This window comes from Meles meles, chromosome 4, assembly GCF_922984935.1.
Source record: "Meles meles chromosome 4, mMelMel3.1 paternal haplotype, whole genome shotgun sequence".
NCBI classification, from domain to species: domain Eukaryota; kingdom Metazoa; phylum Chordata; class Mammalia; order Carnivora; family Mustelidae; genus Meles; species Meles meles.
The window spans coordinates 161,864,040-161,888,796 of NC_060069.1; the positions used below are offsets into that span (position 1 = coordinate 161,864,040).

Genomic DNA, 24,757 nt, shown 5'->3' on the forward strand with positions numbered 1-24,757 from the left:
GAAGTTAGGAAAGTACGAGTCAGCACGTGGAGAGCTCGGGCGATGGCGTCGGAGGAAACACGGCAGCTTCCTAGAGCGTCAGGGCGCAGGGCCTCCGGGACGGCCACTCGGGCCACCAGGCAGGGCCACTACTGGCGATAGGCCTCGGCTCCTTGGCCCTGTCGGCCTCTTCACAGGCGGCCCAAGTGTCCTCATCGCCTGTGTCTGGCAGCCCCGGAGCGCAGGAGCCCAGCGTTTCTCAGAGGTGCCCTCGCCGAGACCAGGATCAAGTTCAAGTCCGGACACGAGGCAGCGGCTTCACCGGCTCTCACACTCCGGGCCGTAACGCCCGAGCTGGTGCCGCTGCAAAACCGAACACCGTCACAACCCAAACGCTGAGGGCTGAGAGTACACGGAATTTGACAGTCCGCGGGGGTGGGGGGCGGGGTGAGCAACAAGGCCAGGTAGGGACCATTGAGGCCAAACACCTGCCAAAGTTCAACGGGTCCTGCGTACACACCCACCCCAAGTGTTCACGTAGGTTCCCAGCGACAAGGACCAGGACGTTCATCGCGGCCAGAATCTGGACACTGTTCAAAACCCTGCGGACAGAACAGACGTGCCGCTGGGGGGATGCTGCGCAGCGGGGAGCGCGCAAACATTTACAACCCGATGCCACGGGGCAGGGCACGGTCACCGGAAGGGCTGGGCCAGGACGCCTGAAGCAAGACAAGGCAAGCTGTCTGCTGGCCCAGCCTGGGTCGGGGGTGCCCTCAGCTGTGTCTGGTGGGCCCGACACACACGTGCGTTCAGCTGGGGACTGTCTGGGGCGCATTCTATGGGAACCTCCAGCTGGAGCCAAATCAGAAGGCACACGGACCAGAAAGTGCTGAGAATTAAGAAACAGGACAACCCGATTTTTTTTAAAAGCTTTTATTCATTTATTTTAGAGGAAGAGAGCGAGCATGCGAGCACCTGCGGTTCCAGGGGCCGGGGGCGGGGAGAGAGAATCCCAGACTCACCGCTGAGCAGAGCCCGACACGGGGCTCAATCTCACGGCGCTGAGATCATGACAGGAGCCAAAATCAAGAGTCGGACGCTTAACCAACGGAGGGAGCCACCCAAGCGCCCCATGACAACCAGACTTTTTAAATCCGTAAATGAGCTGGGGGTGCCTGGCTGGCTCAGTCGGTGGAGCGCGTGACTCTTGATCTCAGAGTTTCAAGTTCGAGCCCCGCGCTGAGCACAGAGATCACTTAAAAATAAAATCTTCTAACCTAAATGAGTTGGAACAAACCCAAGGAATCTCCCCAAAATGTAAAACACACAAAAACTAAAAAAGAACGGAAAACGGGAAGTAAGCACAATTAAAGAGGTGTGTGGGGAAGCTCGGTCCTCGGCCCCCACAGCAGGCCCGCAGGCAGAACCACAGACACCTCCCAATACCGTATGCGGCCATCACGGTGGGAGCTCAGACTGACCAACCGAGAAACGTCTGCAGCAGCCGGGGGCCCCCGGGTACGGACTAGTTAGCTACCAGCAGGGTTCCCGGGAACACAGCTCCCTCACCTTACGGAGGGCCTCGCTCCAGACGTGTCGGCAAGGTTTCGGGACCAGGAGGCCACTCCTGCCCCAAATGGGTGCAGCCCCCGGGGACGCTGCTGTGGCAAAAGGGGCCCCGTGCTCCCTCCTTCCGCCCCCACCTGCCGCCAGAGCCCGAGTCCGCATGTGCTGGGACAGACGGGGGACAGAGACACCCGTGTGTGCCCATGGAGCGTGACCCATCGGCTGGCACGATCACTGCTGTCGGCAGCGCCAGGGCTCACGGAGGACACGGGCGGTGGCAAGTTGAACACGAGAAATGAGCTAAAGCAGCAGCTGAGAGAAGGAATGGGGTTGGGGGAGAAGGGCGCAGAGCGGGTCTCCGTCCCAATTGGCTGGCCAGCAGACTTCGGTCTCTGTCACGTGCACGTGTGACCGTGACAAGAATCAAGGCAATTTGAAAGCAACCACGAGAAAAATGGTGACGGCCGTGGTCCCCAACTCCATCCCGATCCTGCCCGGCTGCCCAGCACGACCTCAGACAGGCAGGCACGTTGGAGTCTCCTCGTCAGTCACACACCCTCCAGCTCTGGCCCAGCGACCCGGGGACACCTCCCAACCCGACCCTATTTCCAAAGCGCCTGCCCACGGGGAGCGCGATGAATGTTTAATGAGAAGGAACGTCAACACGAACACAGAAGAATAGTGTTTGTTCCGTTTTTAAAAAAAAAAAAATGAACCGTTCGCTTTAAAACTACAGATTTAAAAGGGATTTTAAAGAAGGACCGACAAAGTCGCCCGTGAGAGCTAGATCATACACACCTCGGACTCTGCCAGCCATCTGGCATCTGTGCGACTGGGCCGCTCTGCTGTGGAGCCCAGCACAGACGGAGACCGCGCCGAACGAGCAGGCCGGCTGCGTCCCAGTAAAACGTTATTTAAGGAAGCTGGGATTTGAATTGCATATGATTTCCACATGCCGTGAAACACTATTTTTCTTGTCTTCAACCACACAGAAACGTAAAGGCCATTCTGAGCTCACAGGTCCTACAGAAACAGGCAGTGGCAGTCCCTGGCCTGCAGACGACGTTACAAGACACCGAAAAGATCAAACCTAAATTTCTTCTGAAACCAAGAATCCCAAAGCAGAGTGTCAGTGAGAACAGTGCCTGCGCCCAGCGTGGTGCTAACAAGGTTCCTCCAAGAGGACCCCGGCCCTGGCGCCCCCCAGTCCCATCCCAGGCTCAAGCCCTCTGCCCCTTGAACAAAATACTCCTGCCCTTGTGGGAAGGGACCCCGAGCAGCTCACACACACCAGCATATGGAGCAGAGCAAGGCACTTGGGGAGAAGCTGAAGCGTTCCAGCTTCTGACACAGAACCACCTGTTTCTAGTATCCCAAAAGCCCCTCCCCAGAGCCCTCGCGGACACACACGGTTCTCCCGTATCTGAGAGCGAGGCCTGGGAAGTGGCTAAAAGCTCGGTACGCAAAGCAGCAGCCGTGTCCACAGAGCCCGACCACCCAAAAACGCTTCCTCGTGTTGGGGGGCCAGCGTTTCAGTCGCAAACGGTGCGCGCATCAGAAGTGGCTCTGCTCAGTGTATCTGGAAATCAGCTCCACACGTGGCTGCTACGTGTTTCCAGAAGCTGCGAAAAGCTCATCTTTACTGATCGGTGACTAGAATCAGCAGACACCCCCGGTCTGTGTCGCGTGCGCGGAGCTCACAGGAAATCACACCCACGCGTGTCGGCCTCCACCGTCTCTCTGGAGAACAGTTCCAGCCGGGGCTCCTGGGTCCTCGCACACCCCGAGAGCAGCCGAGTCCGCGCCCTGTGTTCCCAGCAAGCCCGCGACACGGGGGCAGCTGCGCTCCCTGAGCGGGCGCCACGCAAGAACCCAACGCAGGGGCCGACGGAGGGCCGGGCTCCTGCACCGCCGTGAGGCCAGCGGCCCGTGCCAGGCAGCGCAGGCACCATCAGAGGGAGACATGGGGGCAGACTGTCCATCGCGCTGCCGTGAACACATCTGACGCGCGGACCCCTCGGAGGCAAACGTGTCCGGCGTCCCAAGAAGAGCGGCACATCGCCACGGCCACGCTGCGGGTCTGAGCGCCTCCGGCAGGAAGCAAGAGCGCTGTGGGGGACCGGCGCTGCTCGTGGTCTCTCCGGCGGGATCACCGCGGCACAGCCTCCCTTCAGCCAGGGGTGCCCGAGACTCCAGGCAGGGGAGCCTTGCGCAGCAGCAGAACCTTCTAGAGCCCAGGACACCCACCAGTTCGGGATGGCCCGTGTGTGCCGAGCTGGTGCAGAGCGGACTGTCACCTCACGTGGGTCGGGAACGACGTCGCCCCTTTGCTTCCCAGGGAAGCCGCCGGCAGGGAGTGGTGCACCGAGTCGGCTAGGACGAGCACCGCAGGGACGCCTCCTCCGGCTTCATCTTCTTGGCCTGCCCGTTGGGTCCCGGGGGTGGGTTCCGCCGCTTCTGCAGCCTCTCCTCCTTCTTCCTCAGGTAGGCGGTCACGTTGTCAAAGGTGGCCTTGTAGAGACCACTAAAGCCCACGTCCACGCCAGCCACGCCTGTGCGGGAGGAACGAGAACAGATGGGTGGGACCAGGAGAACTGTGCCCGCGGGGACCGTCTCCTGCAGCCACGCCAGCTGGACTCAAAAGTCGGGTCACTGCTGGGAGACAAGGCACGAGGCTGCCACCATGCCGTCAGCCGCCCCACGGGGGCCCCTGTGCTGGGGACTGAGCGTGGCCTCCAGCCAGCAGCCAGCGAGGAACCAGGATGCCACCAACCTCCGCTCGGGTGCCCGGCACCAGATCCCACCCCCGGGGATGCGGTCCTCACGGACGGACGCCAGGACCACCAAGCCTCAGGACCCACACACACCGCGAGACAGAAAGTGGTGTTTTCACGCACCAAGTGCAGGTTACTCACCGCACAGCGACGTAACAGGTGCGGACTGATCTAAGTATCATGGTTCGGGGCATAAAGACCACAGACCAGCCCCCCGGGGTAGACCTCACCCTGGCCAGAAACTTCACAGGGACCGTCAGCAATGTCCACGCTTCTACCCTGCACAGTGACCTCTCCGCTCGCTCGCCATCCTGTGACTTTCAAGCCCAGCCCGCCTGCCTTCCCTGTGTTCTCTCCCCTTGCACCTTCCCCCACCCCCGCATGGAGAACCGATTGCTCCATCTGCAGAAGCTCAGGGGAGCGAAGCCCGCCCCAGGCCGGCCCTGCCAGGTGAGCCACAGCAGGACTCGCTGGCCCCAGGCCCCAGCAGGGAGGGCGGCACGTGCCCGCGGAAAGCAGGCTCGCTCGTGTCCCCCACGCAGTCCTAACACAGATGCATGCACTCGACAGTGTTGCTGAAGCGAACGCACACCGGGCTGGGAGGACGCAGCCCGGTCACTGCCCTGGGACTTTCACCCTAAAAGCAGGGATGGAAGCTACCTTGGGACCCAGAACCAACAAATCACCACGAGAATGCCTTCCACGAGACGTTTCGATCACTGCTACTTGTCAACAGAAACGGAATTTACTTCTGAATCTCTCGAGTTTGGAGAACTCTCCTTCTCCCTGGGGAATAATTTGAAAGATGTCTTCTAGGCAGTAATTCCTTTACTCAAATGAAAGCGTCTGGCTCCCAATACTGGGTGACTCGTCATCCTTCTGATAGTCGCTTCAGGTCTCTGCCCAAGACAAGCTTCATGGGGGGGCGCCCGGGGGGCTGAGTCACTGAGCCTCTGCCTTCAGATCAGGTCGTGATCCCAGGATTCTGGGATAAAGCCACACTGGGCTCCCTGCTCGGCGGGAAGCCTGCTTCTCCCTCTCCCACTCCCTCTGCTTGTGTTCTCTCTCTTGCTGTGTCTCTTTCAAATAAATATATAAACTCTTAAAAATTAAAAAAAAAGCATAGCTGGGTCTCTGGAGGCCTGTAACTACCGGTTCGCCCTCCTCTACAAAAACAAACGGAGGAACGTCGGCGCTCCTGGTGGCTCAGCTGGCTGGGCATCTGCCCTCGGCTCGGGTCATGGTCCTGGGGTCCTGGGCTTGAGCCCCGAGCCGGGCTTCCTGCTCAGAGGCGAGCTGCTTCTCCCTCTGCCTCCCCGCTCATGCTCTATGTGCTTACTCACCACATGCTCCAATAAATACAATCTCTTAAGAAAAAAAAGAAACGGAGTGAGATCTCAGCGTTCTGGCATTCTCCGGCAGGACTATGGGAGGGCAGCACGTGGTGCTCACCACGGGCCCTTCTGCTGACCAGGACACGTGGCTCCGATCGCCCGGCCGCTCTCCTCGCAGACTATGGTCCCACAAGGAAGGGGGCTCGTCTTCTCACCGCAGCCTCTCCTCTTCCCTCGGCCTGGTGTTCCTGCTGGGACCTGCCCTGGGCCCTAGACACCCACGGGCAGTCCACTGATGGTCCCCACACCTGACTTTGTGGCTAGGAACCACACACTGTGGCTGCTCAGAGCCAACAGTCGGGGCCCGTGAGCTGCCCTGCCACTCCGTCCAGAAGCCCACCAAGTACCGGCCCCTCCCAGGGGACCTGCACCGCACGGCCCTGAAGCCAGAGAGGTGGGTAGCCCTCCAACCCTGACTCCGATCCCCATGCAGCTCAATCATCCTGACGCGGACGGCCCGGGCACAGGTCAGCTCCTCGGTGCCCCAACCAGCCGCCGGCCTTCTGGACGGGGACACGGGCGCCTGCCCCACATCCTGGACTAGCACCCACGAAGTGGTTCCTGCTGCGTATGCTATTCTGTAAGCTGGTCCTGTCCATGGCCCATTCTGGACATCATCCCGGAAAGCAGGCCGCGCCGCGCGCTCACCTTCCAACATGGCCCAGTTCCCCTGAACATGGGCGGAGACCTTCCTTAAGACGGCGTTTTCGGGAACAGCCTGAGAAGACAAACGGAAGACATTCACCGGAAAGACGCAGGACTGCAGCCCCAGGGCAGCACGCATAGGCACAGACCTGCCGGCCGTGGCCTAGGCGGCCGGGCCCTCGGGAGCACCAGGCACAGCCGGCCAGCCGTGCCGGCACAACAGACAGCAGTCCCCACGTGGCGTCACGACCCAGACCCACGATGCGTGGGCTGCCAGCGTCCCACACCCTCGCTCGTCACTCGTGACCTCGTCTGAGGAGCCAGGCAGGCAACACATGCCAGCTAGCGGCATTCTGTTCATCACTCCTTTTTAGAGGACAACACCCAAAGGGCTCAGGGGCATCTCCAAAGCCTCAGTCAAGCAAGCTCTGGTAAAGGGGGGACTGTTTGTACAGGCCTCTGGCAGACTTTATCGGATCCCTCCCCGCAGTGTCCTAGGAGACCCCACACAGGCAGCAGATGGCTCCGCTTTACAGACGGCCGAGCCGGCTCACAGAAGGGGTAAGGCTCACACGTCTCCCAGGGAGAAGAGGTCACTCAGCCCGCGGCCCACACACCTTTCTCTACTCCTGATTCCATGCCCCAGATACAAGGCCACGCTAAGCCCGCCAACATCAAGGACCTACAGCCAAGTCCCACCAACTGCTGGCTTCTCCGCTAAAGACACGTGACCAGGACAAGCACAGGAAAAAACTACGCCCACGAGGGTGACTACCCCACAAAGGAACACCGCAGGCACCGTGACACCAGATGAGCTGGCCAGGCACCCCTGCTCCCCGCACCCCAGTCACGAGTCCTCCGGCCACCACCACAAGGACGCAGCCCCCAGCACCAAGACACGATCCAGCTGGAGGCGGGCGCAGCTGGCGCAGCTCAGCCACAGGGGCAGCAGGGGCCCAACGCGTCTCACCTGCCACCGGCCGTCCACGGGCCTGCAGAGCACAAGGGGGGCTTCGCGGCAGTCTTGCAGGACCCACAGTCCCTGGCCCTCCTCGAAAGCAACGTCCCACACTCTGTGCTGGAAAGCCAGCTGCTGTCTGTAAGCCAGCTGCTGTCTGCGGGCATCGAGCTGGAACATGAAGACCACGGGAATGCTTTCCGCAAGGAAAGAGAGAAAAATGATTACAACTACGATGGGGCCTGTGCGGGTACGACGGGACAGCCGACAGCAGCTCAGCACGGTGCCCGGATCACAAGACCCAGCCGCCACCCGCCGCCGGCGAGAGACTCGCGAGAGACTCGGCCAGAAACACTCAGCCGAGCCACTTCCCAGCCCACGAGCCCCAGGAACTGAGCAGTAACAGAAATCTAAGTCAGGGAGCTCGAGGTTAGCTGGTCCTGCTGTGACGGGGAACCGGTACAGGACAAAGGAACAGGTGGTGGGGAAGGGGGCCGTCCCACCTGAGCCGCCGACAGCACGGGGCACTGGGCACAGACCCTGCCTGGCTCTAACCTGCAGCCCTGTTTTATTTATTCTAGTTATTTATTTAACAGACAGAAGAGAGAGAGGAAGGGAAGCAAGTTCCCTGCCAAGCAGAGAGCCCGATGCGGGGCTCGATCCTAGGGCCCTGGGATCATGACCTGAGCCAAAGGCAGAGGTTTAACCCACTGAGCCACCCAGGCGCCCCTGCAGCCTTGTTTTAAAACAAAGATGTCCACTGCAGGCTTGCTGTGAAGACAAACGAGCTGTGCAGAAACACAGGGTTCCTACCCAGCACAGAAGCAACGCTCCAGAACCACGCATGAGGGGCTGGGGCGGGGGGGGGGGGGGGGGCACGTGCTCCCAAAATCCTCCTCTGCAGCACCAGGAGCCCTAGCGCGGGTCCCACTGTGAGCAGCCCTAGGTCAGGGCTGAGGGCTCTAGTGGGAGCTCAGGTGGCGCTGACGAAGGTGGGACCTTATCACGCACCAAGCCCAGCTGGAAGCCAGTGAATTTAAACAGCAAGTCAAAGCGCACCACTCCACCCTAAGGAAAGGAACGCACCTCTGTCCAGCAATGGCCATCCTCCCGGAGTAAAACTCACTGCGGGGACAGGCTGTATGAACAAAAGTGTGTGAAGCTCCCCATGAAGGAGACGGCCCCCGAGCCACAGGAGCGACCCGCGTGTTCCCTCCCACGGCAGGCGTGCGGGCCCCCAGAGCAAGGCCGTCCGTGCGCGAGCGCACCCACCAGTCACACAGCAGCGCCACGCGGCTCTCCTGGGCCCAGTACGCGATCCTGGACGCCGCAAACCTCTGCAAGGAAAGGAACAACGTGATTGCATGGTCGCCGGTCAGGGCCCGGATCGGGACTGTTCTGCTCACACTGAGATCAGAAACACCAAGAGCTTGACAGGTGCCACAACGGTCAAAGAAAGAAACTAATGAAACAGTCCAAGAACTTTCTGGAAATCAGCAGAAGAAAGGCTCAGCAGCCAACTCATTTCACAACTGCCATGTGCCACGGCAGATGGCAAAGGCCTCTCTGTAGCTCTGGCCTTCCCTCAACGTCTCCGAAGCCGGCTGGTCAAGGACAGGAGAGGACACCGAACCCGGGGGATCACCGACAAGACAACTGCGTGTGCAAGTTCCACACGCCCTGGAGAAGTGGCAGCAGAAGCCTGGTGCTCACCAAGCCCAGTCGGAGGGGCAGGAGCCATGCGCCAGGGGCTTCCAGGAAGGAACTGAGGAGCCCCAGAGACGGGGCCGTCCACGGCTCATGCAGGCCATGCGTCCCGGGCCCGAGGTCAGAAACCTGCGGGTTTGTGGGCCTCTCCGCCCCACACTGCCCCCCGCCTCTTAAAGAGACTAAAGTCAACCTCACCATCCGAGCTCACCAAGAGCTTAACTGAGCCCATGAGTATGAAAAAGTTACCAGAACAAATCGGGCATCCTTGCGCCATGGCGGCGGGGAGCACCAGGACAGCAGACGCCCAAGCGGGAGGCCCCATGAGTGGGCAGCCAGAGCAGCAGGGTCCGCTGACCTGGGGACCCAGGCGTCACTTGGCTGGGTGGCCACAGGCCCAGGGTCCTTGAGGGTCTGGCCCGCGGTCAGGCCTGGCCTGCCCACTTCTGAGGCCGACTACGGGCAGCAGCTGCAGAGCAGTCTCAGGGGCAGAAAGCAAGCAGCCAGCCCGAGAACGAGGCAGACAAGCCCCTCAACTCTGGCCAAGCCTCCTGCGGGCTGGCAGGGGGCCACACGGGGGCTCCAGGGAAAAGTGCCAAAGTCCCCGATGACAGCCAGGACACCCTGGTCGTCAAGAAACCACGACGGCCGGCTCTGCGGGCCTGGAGAGCCACGGATGCGGAATGCTCCCTCCCCGCCAGGCCCAGGGGGGCCTCTAGGAAAACGAGTAGCGTCACCCCTCAGTGATCAGCCTGGACCTCAGCCGTGCAGGGCACCAGCCCAGGAGCACCAGAGAGCAAGGCGTCCACGACGACAGAACGCAGAGCACCCCAAAAGGCAGCCCATTCTCCCCTGAAGATCTCTCATAATCAAAGGCCCAGGAGACCTGACCTGGGGATACACTGGCCAGTGTGGGGCCCCAGGGATGAGGGGGTGGTCATGAGATTAATCCACGACAGACAAGGAGGGAGAGACGCGGGAAGGGTGCTCAGCTCCCTGACAGGCTCTGCTCAGGCACCACGGTCGCTCCCGTTTCCGAGCAGGACCGGGGGAGGCACTTCTGTCCCGGGCTCATTCAAACGCAGCAAGGGGATGTCAAAGTTACTTTCCGCGTGCGGGACTGGGCACCTTCAGAATCTGAAGTCCGCGGTCTCGCCCAAGCTGGAAGGCGTCTGTGTTGACAGCAAGGAAATGTCTCCAACACAAACGTGAGCTTGTTCACAGGACCCCAGTGACTGGAGAGGGGCCCTACAAGCCGCGATCACCGCGAGCCAGACGCGGGACGTTACCTTGTCGCCCCACGGCTCCGCTGGTCCTCGCAGGCTGGTCAGATGGCAGCAGTGCAGCTCTCGGCCACTCCGGTACTCCCAGAGCCTCAGCGTGCCGTCCTGCACACAACACGCACGCGTCAGCCCGCACACGGAGGGTCACGGCCCCGCGGCACCCGGGCCACGCGCTCTGCCCCGAGGGATGACTGTGCAGCCGCGTCAGTCATCAGCAGAACGCCCGTGCCCCCATGCGACAGCAGAGGCAAGAGACGCCCGCGCCCCTGAAGCCCAGACTCTGAGCAAACCAAGGAGACAGCACCGCGCACACAGAGCTCCTGGACGCCCAGGAGAAAAGGAAGCAGAGCGAGTCCCGCGGAGCACCCAAGCCGGGTACGTGGGGCCGGGCGGGAGCACAAGTACCCACCGGAAAGGGAAGCGGCAGACAAACACGCCTGCCCCGATGTCCCTCTGCAAGGACGGGAGAGCATGTTCCCAAAGCGTGAAGACTCAAGGACGGAGAAGTGACAAGACAGACAATCGTGAGGCCACCTGGGAGCAGACGAAGGCGGCGGGCACAGGCCTCAGGAGGCCACAACATAGCACGCTGGGCCCAGCAGGCCCCCAGCAGCACGGCCACCCAGTGGGGGGGCAGTCACAGCGCCCGGACTCCCCACCCTGCGGCTGGCAGAGTCATGGGCTCACCACCGGAGCCAGGGAGCAAGAGACCGCCAGCTCGGAGACGCCACATCCACGCCGAGGGACACCACCGGCCCGTCCCAGTCACGTCCCGAAGCACCGGGACAGGCCTGACGCCCCGAAAGGTGAAGACTGGGCCACGTAACCACCAGAAGAGGGCTGACCAGATGGCCCGTGGGTGCCCGACTCCAACACCGTGGGCCCCGGATGCAGTCTGCACCGTGCCGGCCAGCGCCCTGTCCCCGTCATACGTGGACAGACGCGACCCCTGACATCCGCGGGAAACCTCCACCACAGAAGCACACAGGGGAAGGAAACACACGTGAGCTCGGGGAGAGCAGAGGTCTTGCGGTTGGGGACCAACGACCAGGGCACTGTTAAGAGGCGGACACCCTGAGGACAAGAAAAGGCTCCTGAGGGTGACCAGAACAGCAAAATGGAATCCCCACAGGACACGGCAAACAGAGCTGAAGAGGAGTCCCAAGCAGCAGAAACAGGGCACAAGAGAGGCCAAGGGAAAGAAAACCACCCGGCAACCAACGGAGCCCAACATCCCACAACACAGACTGGGGGAGAAGTGCTCAGTGACGACACTCCTGGGACCAAGGACCTTGAACCGCAGGGGCCACTGACCGAGCAAGCTGATGTCCGGAGCCCGACCCCCACGTCCCCCAACTTCAGAGCACGGGGCAAGAAGGCCCCAAAAACGTGCAGAGAAGGGGGAACAGATCCCGCAGACAGACCCAACTCGGAACGGCCGCAGACTGCTCAAGCCCACGCGGGGAGCAGGCCGAGCACAGACAGCGACCGACTGGAGAAACCATCAAACCCCTGGGAGGAGCTCTCACCTCGAGCTCTGGGCCCGCCCACCCACCAGGCGTTGGGGGTCAAGGGCACTTCCAGGACCCAGGACAGCAGCCTCACGACGCACCGTCCCTCCCCCTTCGGAGGCACATCTCCAGACACAGCAGGACAGACAGACACAGAGAGGATCAACAGGAACAGGGGAGGTGCAGCCCACCAGGAAAGAAGGGGATGACGTTGTCCCCACCACGGAGACGGCAGGAAAGCCCGTGGGAAACACGTGCTCTTCTTTCTCCACTGCTCGCGCTCTCTGGTACGATCCGCAGGACCGTGACCCGGCTGCGGGGCCCACGGGCACACCTTGCAGGGGCGCTGGGCACCTCGGTCATCTGCTGCTACCAGCCGAACAGCAGAATTCCACGTGCCAAGACAGGTGCTCCTACTGGAAAGGAACGGTGCGCTCTGCGGGTGCGGGCACACGGCACGCAGCACGCCCCTGCCCCACCGCTGCGGAGCTCTAGCCCTGTCGCGTCTTCAAACAGGATCACGAGCAAAATGCCCACGCCGGCCAAACTGGGGCCAAAATCAAAGGTGTCTGTTCTACTTTTCCGGGCGCTTAAATATTTTTTTAATTGTAAAAAAGACTTCAAGATGTAGGTATAGCAAAATCCACAAAACCTGCCGCCTCTGGGGGTTCGAGCCACACACACTCTCCGGTTTGCTGTCGCGGGACGGCAAACGCTGTGGGCACACAGGCGTGCCGAGGGAACGAAGCACAGACACGCAGTGGCCGGCCGCCTGCAGCGGGCCAGGGAGGCCACAGTGCCCACCCAGAAACCCTCTCAGGAGGTCCGGGGGCCTTCCGCGCACCCCCTCCCCGCCGCCTGCCAGGCACCTGAGTCCCATAAGACGGGAAGGGGCAGGAAAAACAAGAGGAGGGACAGGACAGAGCTGCATGAAAGAATGAGACACCATCAGTAACTCAAAACCTACGCTTCGGCGAAAACTTACTGCTTAACGATCCTTTTAAAGATTAGTCCTTAGACCCGAGTCTTTGATCATAAACCATCGACGCTTCAAGGCCCAACTGCCAGGACACGTAAGTTTTCGCTACCAAGCAGAGCCCCCGCCAAGGCCGGGGGCCCTGCCCGAGGGCCAGGCTGAAGAGCGGCACAGAAGCCAGGTCCCGGGACGCAGAAGGGGTTTTCCCAGCAACCGCCAGAACAGAGCTCATGACGCTGGTACGGATGTGACGCTCTGAGAACACGCTCCTCACACCCCACTGCAGCGTGTGTGTGTGTGTGTCTCACACACACACACACCCCCCCCCACACACACACGCCATTCAACCGAAGGCCCTGAGAAGGAGCCAGCCACAGTCCACTCCAAAACTCGGAAAACAAGCCCCATCTAGCGGCCAGCCACCGAGTGAAAGCACCCGAACGGGGAACAGAAGAGCTCGTGGCGGGCGGCCCGGTCCCTCCGCACGGCTCCCCTGCTGAAAGGCGCCGCAGGTGCACGCAGCAGAATGAAACACTTACCCCGGAGGAGGACAACAGCAGCTCGGGGTGGTCGGGCACTACGAGGATGCGACTCACGAACCTACAGTGAAGAGAGAAGCAAAGGGGGAGCCCAGCTCCAGGCCGCTGCTATGACATCGGCTCGCCCCACCGGTCATCTCAGAGAGAAGCCGCCCCCTCCCAAGCCCCTGACCCCCAACGAAAACGGCCGTGGCTCCCACACGTAGCTAGTCAGCACTGAGCGAGCGCGAGGAGCACGCCGTGTCCTTCTCCAGCCCCAACAGCCACGACAGCCCCAAGCAGGAGCGGGCCCCCGCCACGCTGGTGGAACGATCCCAGAGCCTCCGTGTTGCTCACTCCAGCCACCCTGCTCATGCCTGAGACCTTCCCTGAAGGCCCATGACAGCAGGGAGCCTCGGGGACAGACGAGCAGGACAGAGCAGGGACGGAGCACGAGCAGTGACATTGGCCCGCGGACAGACTCAGACCTCCCGTCCTTCACCCCGGGCAGCCCCGCACCCCGCGGACCCCAAACCCCCCCCCCGGAGTCTGCCAGCTGTGAGCCAGCCTCTAGCCCCGGGAGGGGGCCAGCCCTCCCTGCTTCTCTCCGGGGGGACCGGGACCACTAGCGCACGGCTCCAGGCGAGGCCCGCGACCGGCTGGCCCAAGGACTCCCCTGACGCAGGGACGGCCGTTCCAGAGCCCGGGAGTCACCCCATGGAAGGCCCGTGAGGTTCACAGGGCCGAAGTGTGGGTGCTGGGTTAGCGGACAGCCGACTCAACGCCCACCTCGGCCGTCAGGAGCTACGAACCAGGCCACGAGCGGCCTTCGCAGCTCACTTCGCGTTCCATTCAAATCCACAGAATCGGAAGCAATGTCAGAATTAAATTACATCTCTCCAACGTGTTCGCTGCCTCCGGTAATTAAACGTTCAATGCTTTAGCAAACAAAACGAAGGGCTCCCCGTCTCCACACGCCATAATTAGCCTCGTGCCCAAGAGCAGTGTTCCTCAGAAATGCCTCCCTCGCAAGATGTCAAAATTCAATTACTGGAACAGCGCCCACTCGCCAGAAGGGGTCATAAAGCAAGGACCACTGCCCAGACCCAGAGGCGATGGTAAGTCCCGGACCACTCCAATTATCGAAGCAAGTTTCCCCCCCAGCACACACCCCTCTCCTGGCTGCCCACCACCGCGGCGCTGTCAGATGTCTACACCAAGGAAGGAGCGTTCTGGAAACAAGCCCTGGGCTAGAGGCCAGCGCGGGGACCAACGGGGGAACACCACGGGCTACACTGGCTTCCGTGGGCAGCGCGACTACCACCGTGTGCAGCGTCCACGCCCTGGGCTCTGAGACCTCGGTGCCGACAAGGAAACCTCTCCCGGAAACACACGGGAAGGGAAGGAGGCGGCAGGGGTCCTGATGACCCCGGGTGCAGCCCCGCGCCGAAAGGGGCCTCGCCGGGCAGTGCTGCGCGTGCCAGGCCATCCGTCTTCTGCGAGGCCCTCGCCAAGGAGCAGGTGGTCCCAGCTCGACCGCCGGTGCCCAAGCCAAGCGGCCCACCCACGCTCCGAGCCCGAGCTTCATCCTGGGGGGCAGGAAGGGGACTCACTCCGCGTGTCCGAGGCAGAAGGACTCGATGCTGTGCGGCGCTGCGGCCCAGCTGACCCGGATCTTCTCGTCCCGGTCGGCGGTGAGGACATAGCGGTCGTCGGGACTCACGGCCTGCACACGGGGTCAGAAAGGACAGACCTGCCGGTGAGGGAAGCCACAGCTGGCCCGCCCACCCCCACCCCCAGAACGTGTCCCCAGCTCTACACGGTGTCACAGCGGCACCCAGGTGCCCAACTCAGGCGGCCCCTCCCTGCCCCTGCCGCACCCGCCGGCCTCTAGCACCCTCCCTCTCCTTCAAGTGTCCCCATAGCCAGCCAGTCACCGAGTCCTGGGGGGCTGTCCTTCAAGAACCCCTCGTCGTCCTGCCTCTCTCGTTGGGTCCTCCCCCCACCCAGCTCCACTTCCCACAGGCTGCCCACGGCCTCGCTGGGCCTCTTGGGGAAACCGCTCCTGGCTCAGGGCTAGAAGGACACTGGGGTGAGGCCCATAAAGCACGGGGACAAGCTTAGGCCTTGAGTCAGTGACTGCCCTTCCCACACGCCTCCTCTACCCGGTCCCCCAACCCGGCTGTCCCTTACAGAAGCACCCAGCCACCTCCCCAGTGGCCCAGACGTTCACCCCGACAGCCTCACCTTCCCGAACTTCGCTCCCACAAAGCCCCGCCCACGGATCTGCAGAGCTGTCCCTGCTCCAGAGCCCGAACCCCGACAGCTGGGCTCACAAACCCGGCCTCACCCCCGCATCGGACCCTCTGGCCCTGCCCCCAGTGGGCTGCAGCAGGTTTAACCAGGCCCACCACCGACGTACCACATCCAGCAACATCGACAGGTGCCCAAGCTCAAGCTTGCCACATCCCTGGGGGTCGGACACCGAAAAGGAATACACGTCCCCAGACTTGTCGGCCACCAAAAGTTTCTCCTCCGAGGCCGTGAAGGTCAGGGCCGTGCATCTCCTCACCACGGTCCTGGAAGGCAAGAGATGCCCGCCGTTGGCCTGCACAGGTCAGCACGAGGCGGGCCAACAGACCTGCAGGCTGGTCCTGCTGCTGGCGGGTCAGCTCCACGCCACGTCGCCCCTTCCAGTCACCACAGGCGGTGTCAAAGTAATTAAGAGAACAATGACAAAGCCAATGACTTGGGCCAATTTTAATTTGGAGTACCTTTGCTTTTGTGATAGCAGAATCCGGGTGCTGGACATCTCAGGTGTCCGGTAGGACATCATCTCACATCTGCTCTGTTTGAAGACTGTCATAATAAAATGTCGGGAGAATTCCCCTCTATTTGCCCTCTGACCCAGCACCTCCACGAACACCCAACGTGCTCTGATCAGAACCAGAGGTGCACGCACCACGCGGGCCTCCTACCCTTGCAGCTTCCCGTCCAGGACCACCGAGTCCGTGCCCCAACCTGGGGGAGGGGGAGGGCAGCCGGGCGGGAATCCCACGTGCTGCTCGTGCACACACCCCCGGAAGATGGGGCGACGCACCTGGCGGTAGGCGTGGCGCTCGCGGTCCCTTCCGCCGGGAGGACTCCGGAGGAGGCCGAGCGACCGCGAAAGGCACGCACTGCTGGGGGGACCGTGTCCCGGCTCAGCCTGCGGGACGGTTAACACACTCCTAAATTCAAACCCTTGGGCCCGAGTCACCAGACCGGTCACGTCTGCCGGTTGCTTCCACACTGCACCAGCCTAAGGAACGAAGCTACGGCCCCTGGCACACACACGGTGACCCCTCCGGCCCCTCCGGGTCTCACTACTGGAGGGATGCAGGGGCCACGCAGCTTCCTGCCCGCGGCGCTCGCACAGTCCACCTCTTATCCGCTAGCGTCTCCACAGGGCAACAGGCCCGAACTTCTCACCCTGCAGCAGATGCCACGCGTGACCCTGCTTCACGCTCCAACACCAGCCTGTCCGCACCGCCTACGTCCGCGGCTCTCCTCTGTCCCCGGAGGGTGTAGAAGGGGACTCACCTTCCAACAGGGGCCACTGTCCGCGCACACAGGCCCCCCGGCTCCCTGCTGCTGGAGCCCCACATGTCCCTTGAAACAGAAACCAAAGCTGGAAGATGCCACACGTCCAGCACGGGGACCGAAGACCGCCCACGGTCTCGGGAGCAGAGGGACAGAGAACGGGAAACCCAGGGCAGAGGGCCTGCAGCCGCGTCCCCGGGCTCCGCCAGCCCCAGCAGCGGAACGTGCTCCCGCGCTTCCCTGAGCCGGGCGGACAGCGGACGGAAGGACGAGGAGCAATGTAACACGGAGAAACAACAGAAGAGCGAGCACGGGCTCCAGCAGGACTCACCAGCTCTCCGCACACGCGTCACTGAACGCCACCGTGCGTTCAGAGAGGCACTCACATGGTCACACAGTCACCAATCCCAACAACGGGCTGAGCCGGGCCCACAGCAGGATGCGGCATGCCCTTGCACCAGCTCCCTCCGGAATCTTGGCCCTTTGTCCTCTGCCAGCGGGGGGGGGGGGGGGGGTTTCATCTTCTCAGGCCAAGTCAGTCCTGCGGGCATTCCAGGATGCTGCACGGAGCAGGTGCGGGTGAGGACCTGAGGGGTCGGGTCGCAGGCGTGGGCGGGCGCGTCATGAGACCGGACAGCGGGTGGGCTGGCTACTTTGCGCCATCAGAAGACATGGGCCTCACCATTCGTCGGGATCTCCGTACTCCCCCTTCCCTCCACAGTCACGGGGTTCACAGCCCAGCGTTCCCATCCTCACGCCCCCCAGGGGCCTGTCTGACCCTCTCCCCTCGGCCACCGCCGAGCGGATCGCCACTGGTCGGGTAGCTAACTGAGCCCTGAAATCCCCCACACTTGGTGCCCACTCAAGCCCCCCTCCAGAGAGCCACGCTCGTTCCACAGACTGAGTGTGTGGCCCGCCAGGCCCTGCCGGGCACTGTGGACACCCAGCTCCCCGACGCCACACGCCTCCAGCAGCCAAGCAGCTTTGGGAAAACCACCTCATTTCCTGGGGCTCTGCCCTTCCGCACACTTGCAGCATTTTCTGAAATGCTGTGATTTCCTACGTGACATTTTTCACTAACAAACGCACACATCACAGCAGAAAGTATCGAGTCCCCCCGAGTATCCTATCTTTAACTCAGAAGACCTGCTTTGGTTCTGGGCCTTTGTCATTGTAAATGGAAACCTTAAAGCAAACGCTGCTACCCACCATTTCCATCTGGGTTCTTCCTTAAAACCCTGCGTGATTAATATTAAAGCCGCCGGACAGCGAGCTGTGGGCAACTCTCGGTCCCATGTGGATCTCAGGAGCCCGGGACACCCGCACCGCTGAACTGAGCGTCGGCTGCGTGGAGGGCGGCTGTTTGTCTGAGCAAAAGGTCCGTCGGCATGTGTGTATGCCCCTGACCAAGCGTTAACGGCCGCCGGACCGGGCAGCATACACCATACGAGGGTCAGCGTACGCCCACAGGACAAGGCAACCTGAGAAATGCAGTCCCTAGACCCGCGAATCTGGCCTGACCCCTCCATCCAGCAGCTGATGCAGATGGGACGGGAGCTGCCCAGGGTCCCGCAAATGGCGTCTGCATGCACCACGGACCCCCACAGGCAACACGAGACGCCCTGCACACCCAACGCAGAGGTCTCCGACACAAAGCTGGTCTGCTGATGTCAACGTAAAAACCAGTTACAAGGGGAGAAACCAGGTGCCAACCGCTGCTTGCCCACCGAGCGTTCCTAGATCTCTAAGCGAAGTCGCCAACACACCACCTTCCAAAGACAAAACAAACACAGCATCTGCCCCTCAAACACCCACGGGCCACAGTGCGGAGGGAACCGGACGGATACACAGGGTGCCTGGACACCCATCCTGGGCCTTACATACCACAGACCCTGCCCTGCATTCCCAACAGCTTGACAGCCACGGGACCCTCTGCCGGTCAAGAGAAGGCTTTCTCCCCTGCAGACCCTGCACCATGCCAGGAGCCCTCGAGGAAGGGCCAAAGTCCCACCAGGAGCCCCGGGCACCCGCCCTTCGTCAAGGTGCAAGCCCCACGACAGGAGGCAGGGGCGAGTCGGGGGGCTGTGTGGGCGGCCGTGGGCCCCAAGTGCACGATGAAACGCTACCCCTAAGCGGCGTGCACACACCACACAGACCGCTACCTGCACCCGCCCTTCCACTCCCCTCCTAGAGAGCAAGACGAGGAAGTTCTCCGCAGTACAGCTGTGAGCCAGCTACGAAGCGGAATCCTCTAACCTCAGCTAACCTAACCAGGTCTAACACGACCTGCACGTGTTTCTCTCGTGGGGCCTGCGGGAGGCAAGGATGCGGGCTGACTCTGCTCCGTGTGGGTATTTCTGTCCTGAACGCCAGCCCTCCCCCACGTGAGGAGAGAAGAACTTCCTATCGGGACACTGTCGGAGAAAGAGAAATGTACGCCTGCCCAGGGCCTGCCCCAGCACCCCCACCTGCTCTCCTAATGCTGCTGACTTTCTCCATTTCTGCCAGCGCGAGGCTGGAGGAACCCTGCAAAGCAGGATGCGACGGTGGCCAGGGACACCGACCGGACCCGGAGGGACCAGGGGCAGGGCCCCGTCTGCCCTCTGAGCTGACTGACCGGGATCAGCTTCCCGACTCCCGCCAGGCATGTGGGTGAGAGCGCCCCCGCCCCCTGCAGAGGGCTGTTTCGAGGACTCGGTCAGTCAGGACACGTAAGGCATCGAGAACGGCGCCTGGCACACGGCTGAGACTACGTGTGAGCCGCTCGCTCGCTACGTCACGGTCGCTACTGCTGCGGGCATGCAAGGGTAAGCTGTGCGTTCAACATGGTAGTGATTCAATGAGAGCATTTCATACCTGACACTCAGACACTGCCATGGTTTTGTACGGAAAAGAACCAGACGCTTCCTGTCATCGGTTAAAGCAAAGTGACCGCCAGACTTGGAGAAGGCGGACGCCAGGATCGTGTCACTCCCCTTCTCCACTGGCTGCCCGTCCTCCCTGAGGAAAAGAGGACAAGGACCATTAGGCTTACCTGAGTAAACAAGGCTGCGCTCCTTCAGGCTGGCCTTGTGCGTTTATGACACGAGCAGGATAGAAAACGGCATGAGGTTCAGGGAGCCAGAATATAAATGCGTATTAGGCAGATGAGGGGAGGCTCAGAACAGCCGTAATTTTTAAGGTATAAATCTGGCTAAACGGAAGACTCTCTCAGCACACACACACCGGAATCCAAAGAGCTGAGCCAGAAAGACCGTCAGAGATGACACGGCCACTCCCTCACGGCCAAGAACGAATCAAAGACCAGAGTCAAGGATTAAATCACATTTTTAAAAAACTGAGCCTTTAAGACCATTCTACTAGAAAAAGGCACCACACGAAATCATCACACTCAGCTTCCCTTATCTGTCAATTAACTACAGCTAACGTCAACGCATTTCAAGTTCCACGGCATTATTTCAGGACGTCCTCAGGAGTTCATTACGGGCAGAGACTGGAAGTCTTCAGAAAAACCTACTATTCCAAATTTAAACTTAGCTCCACGTTTCCTTCCTGTGGTCCTACCTGGTTCATCCACAGGGCAGTGTACACAGAAGCAACTGACTCAGTGAGACAATTTACCTCCCGGGCTACCCCGTCCCATTTAGTCCGAGCACGATCAGGCCTTAAGAGTCTGCCCCATCCTCTCACCCTTTATTCTCCTGTGACTTCTTTTCCCCAGCACTGCAATCGTATGTGAAGGGGACGTCATCATCACTAAGAGAAAAGAGAAAGATTTTAAAGAGAGCACTTTATGAGTAAAAATGTGAGATGTGTTCCCCTGGAGCACCAATATTCTCATACCCGATAAAGTCAGGGTCTTATGCACGGCGAGAAACCGTCCGGGTACAGCACTGCAGAGAAACGCTACAGACCCTTCCCTGCTCATCTTTGCAGGTGGGCCATACACGACTGGCATGGTTCCGTACCCAAAATCGGCTACATGAAACAAACGAGGACAAAAACTCAACCGGAAGTAACACATTATTCTTTCACACCCTAGAAAATCAATGCGAGATGGTCCAGGGTTTTTGGTGAGGTTCCTGCATGCAGACTTACCACCACCACTGCCTGAAAATGTCTCCACTACCCAAGAAAGCTCGTGACTGTCGAGCACCTGCCAGCACAGGAGGGAGACCCTAAGCGCTCGCGAGTTTATGCCCATCTCCTCCCTACTGCCTGGCCTCTGCAGTAATGCACTCGGGCTCTTCCCACGAACAGTGCGGTGCGGGAAAAAGTTCTCTGAGTCACGAAGTCTGCTACCATCACTCTATTTCCACAAGAGGCACAGAGGAGAAATCGTATTTTTAAAAAAGAACATGGGAGCACCCATGAACACTGAGAGGCTCAGTGGGTTAAGCCTCTGCCTTTGGCTCAGGTCATGATCCCAGGGTCCTGGAATCAAGCCCCACATCGGGCTCTCTGCTCAGCAGGGAGCCTGCTTCTCCCTCTCTCGGCCTGCCTCTGCCTACTTGTGATCTCTCTCTCTCTGTCAAATAAATAAATAAAATCTTAAAATACAATAATAACAACAAAAAACACTTCCTCCATGAAGCGTTTGCCTTGGTCTCAGGTCATGTTCCGGGGGCCTGGGATGGAGCCCCCCGGTGCGGTTCTCCGCTAAGCGCGGAGTCTCCTCCTCCCTCCCCTCCCTGCTTGTGCGCGCGCTGGCTCTCTCTCTAACAAATAAAAACAAATCTTAAAAAACAAAAAAACAAAAACGAGGGATTTAGTGCACTTGTTATGCATCAAGCGTCCTATCAAGTGTGATACCGCGTCTCCCAGGGGCACGGGGCACCGCGAGCCTCTGAACATCCCGGAACACACCGCAAGTTTGTGAGTTTTCGGCGAAAACTAAGAGAGCTGGGTTTCCGGCTTCGAGCCGAGGGCAGAGGCCGCGTCTACAAGGGACGCACAGTCCCTGCAAACGTGAGCCAAACCGGGGGAAGGCGGAGGCGTCGACGCCGCCCGGGACAGGACTCCGGGATCCGCACCTACGGAACCCCGGGCCGCGGCGGGGGAGGAGCCTGAGCCCGGAGCGGCCGCACCGGGAGGCGAAGCCTCGGAGCCCGGAGGAGCGGGCGCGGCCGGCGGGCGAGGGGGGCGGGCCCACGCCGGGAGACGGGGAGAGGCGGCCGGCGCCCGGACTCAGGCCGCACCCGCTCCCCGAGCGCCGCGGCCGCCCTCCCCTCCGCGCCCGCCAGCAGGGCCGACCGCCCACCCCGAGACCGCGCGCTGGCCCGCCCCCGGCCCGCGCCGCCCCCGTGACCCGCCCCCCAGCGCCGGCGCCGCCCCGGCCGAGACCGCGGCTCCTGACAGACGGCGCCGGCGAGAGGCGCGCCGGGGTCCCCCCAAGGCGGACGGCGCCCTGCCGGCGCGAGGGATCGGACTGTCCAGGCCGCGGCGCGCGCCCGCAGCCCGGGCTCCCCGCGGCAGGCCCGCCCCCTCACCTGCTCGCGGTGCAGGTGGCCAGGAACCGGCTGCCGCCCCGCACCACCAGCGCCTGCCCGCACAGTGCCAGCCCCGCGCAACTCGCCATGCGCCCGCCCGCCGTGCCGCCCCCCACGTGCGCCGCCGAGCCCCGCTTCCTGCCGGCGCCGGCGTGACGTCACCCGCCGGCGCCGCACAATGACGCCCCCTCGGCCCGCCCCCGCGGTGGCGGAGCCGGGGCATGCGCAGAAGGTGCTCTCCGCCTTCGCCCTCGAGGTGGCGTCTGCTCGGTGGGTCGTCGCTGCGTGCGGGGAGCGCGGACGCCCGCGAGGGAAGGCAGGCGGAGCGTTGGGAGGCCCGCTTCTGGGTCTTTCTCCGCCGCAGCCGGGCAACGTGGTCCTGCGGGTACCGGCTGGGCTCCTAGTAGACGTTCCCGCAAGAGGCGCGCGGGCTGAGCGCACGGCAGTCCCGGGGTGCTCGGCGCTCGGGCGCTGGAAGGGACCCTCCGCGGCCTCCCCTCCCCCACCCCACCCCGTGCACCCAGTCACCCAGAGCCGCTTCCCTCCATCGCCATCCGAACCACGGCAGGCCCGCCGCCGCCCTTGTCCCCGCAGGTCGCTGCCACGCTGAAGCCAGCCGCTCCTCGCCCAGCACAAGTCTGATCATCGCGCCCCTGCTCAAAACCGACGGGGCTTCTCGCCGCTTCACGGCGAACACCCGAGTCCTCATCATGCTCTAGCAACTGCCTCCGTCTGGCTCCCGTCCGCTCCGCGGCCTCCTCCCGGCAGGCACTTTGTTCTCTGCACCGTCGCCATGACCCCCCCACGCACTGGCACGGTGCACTCACCCCAGGGCCTTAGCACATGCCATTCTTTCTGCCTGAAGTGTTCTCCCCAGCACCCCATCTATTCACTGTCCCTAGTTACCGGTCACTCAGTTTCATTTCAGTGGACTCATCAGTCCGGGAAGCCTTCCCTGCCTTTCCATTATTTGTATTCGTGTTGAAAGGTGAGATTAATGTCTCGCCAGACTACAAATGCCTAATCTGGAAGGTCGTGGTCATCCCAGCTTGCAGCACAATACCTGGCAAGAAGTCCTGCCCAATGACGATTTGCTAAGTACATGAATGGGACAAGTAACTCTCTTAAATGAGCAGCTACTGTCTCGGAAGAGTGAAGGAAGGATGATGGGCAGGAGGCTGGGCAGGAGGCGTAGGAAACCAGGAGAATGCTGACCCTGACTCCACCTCCTGTATGAATCAAGGATGAATTTATTACCCGATATCGAGGGCACCTGCTGCTGGCAAAGCAGAATGCGTGGGAGAAAAACCAGACTTCCTTAAAGGCAGCTAAAGGGATTTTCATGGAGATGGAAGATGGGAGGACAAAGGGCACAGAGTTTGGGGAAAAGGGGAAGAGGAGGCAAAAGCGAGGCAGTACCCACGGAGGGGTTGCCGCTGGGCAATAACCTCAGGGGAGGCAGGAGACTTGCCAGCGTTTCTGAAAATGAATCTGCAAACGTTTCTGTTAGACGGATCTAGCTGGAACAGCAGAAGTCCATACGCATGGTCTGGGATTTTTTTTTTAATATTTTATTTATTTGACAGAGAGAAATCACAACTAGGCAGAGAGGCAGGCAGAGAGAGAGGAGGAAGCAGGCTCCCTGCAGAGCAGAGAGCCTGATGTGGGGCTCAATCCAAGGACTCTGGGATCATGACCTGAGCTGAAGGCAGAAGCTTACCCCACTGAGCCACCCAGGGGACCCTAATTCTTTTTTCTTGAGCCACAGATGGACGAACAAAATAATGAGCTGCCCCCTCTCCCCGAGCAAACAATGCTCAAAGGGGAAAGGACAACCACAGTGAATACTTCCGGTGGAAAAGGGAAAGAATGGGGCACCTGGGCGGCACAGTCAGTTAGGAGTCCAGCTCTTGGTTTCGGCTTAGGTTGTGGTCTCGGGGTGGTAGGATGGAGCCCCACATCGGACTCTGCACTCAGCAGGGAGTCTGCTGGGGATTCTCCCTCTCTCTCCCTCCACCCCTCCCAACTTTGCTCACGTGCTCTCTCTCTAAAAAAAAAATAGATTTTTTAAAGATTTTATTTATTTATTTGACAGACAGAGATCACAAGTAGGCAGAGAGGCAGGCAGAGAGAGAGAGAGGAGGAAGCAGGCTCCCCGCTGAGCAAAGAGCCCAACGTGGGGCTCGATCCCAGGACCCTGAGACCACGACCTGAGCCGAAGGCAGAGGCTTTAACCCACTAAGCCACCCAGGAGCCCCTAAATAGATCTTTAGAAAAAAAGAAAAGGAAAGAATGGGTGCCCAGAGCAATCACTGGGGCATAGCAATTCCTAAATGCACAGGGAGAATGTTCGCAGGACCGCGGGGGAAGGGGGT

The 24,757-nt window shown here is 61.1% G+C and overlaps 1 protein-coding gene across 1 annotated transcript; it reads right to left on the reverse strand.

Moving 5' to 3' along the window:
• Window positions 1-499: 499 nt before the first annotated feature.
• On the reverse strand, window positions 500-22,526 carry WDR4 (WD repeat domain 4). Its single transcript, XM_046002604.1, has 11 exons — window positions 22,383-22,526; window positions 20,584-20,649; window positions 19,750-19,893; window positions 15,734-15,890; window positions 14,925-15,037; window positions 13,333-13,393; window positions 10,313-10,411; window positions 8,589-8,653; window positions 7,329-7,512; window positions 6,362-6,431; window positions 500-4,097 (listed from the first exon to the last, which is right to left on the reverse strand). Exons 1-11 carry the CDS (start codon window positions 22,469-22,471, stop codon window positions 3,919-3,921), a joined length of 1,227 nt encoding a protein of 408 aa, XP_045858560.1. The 5' UTR covers window positions 22,472-22,526; the 3' UTR covers window positions 500-3,918.
• Between the last annotated feature and the right edge of the window lie 2,231 nt (window positions 22,527-24,757).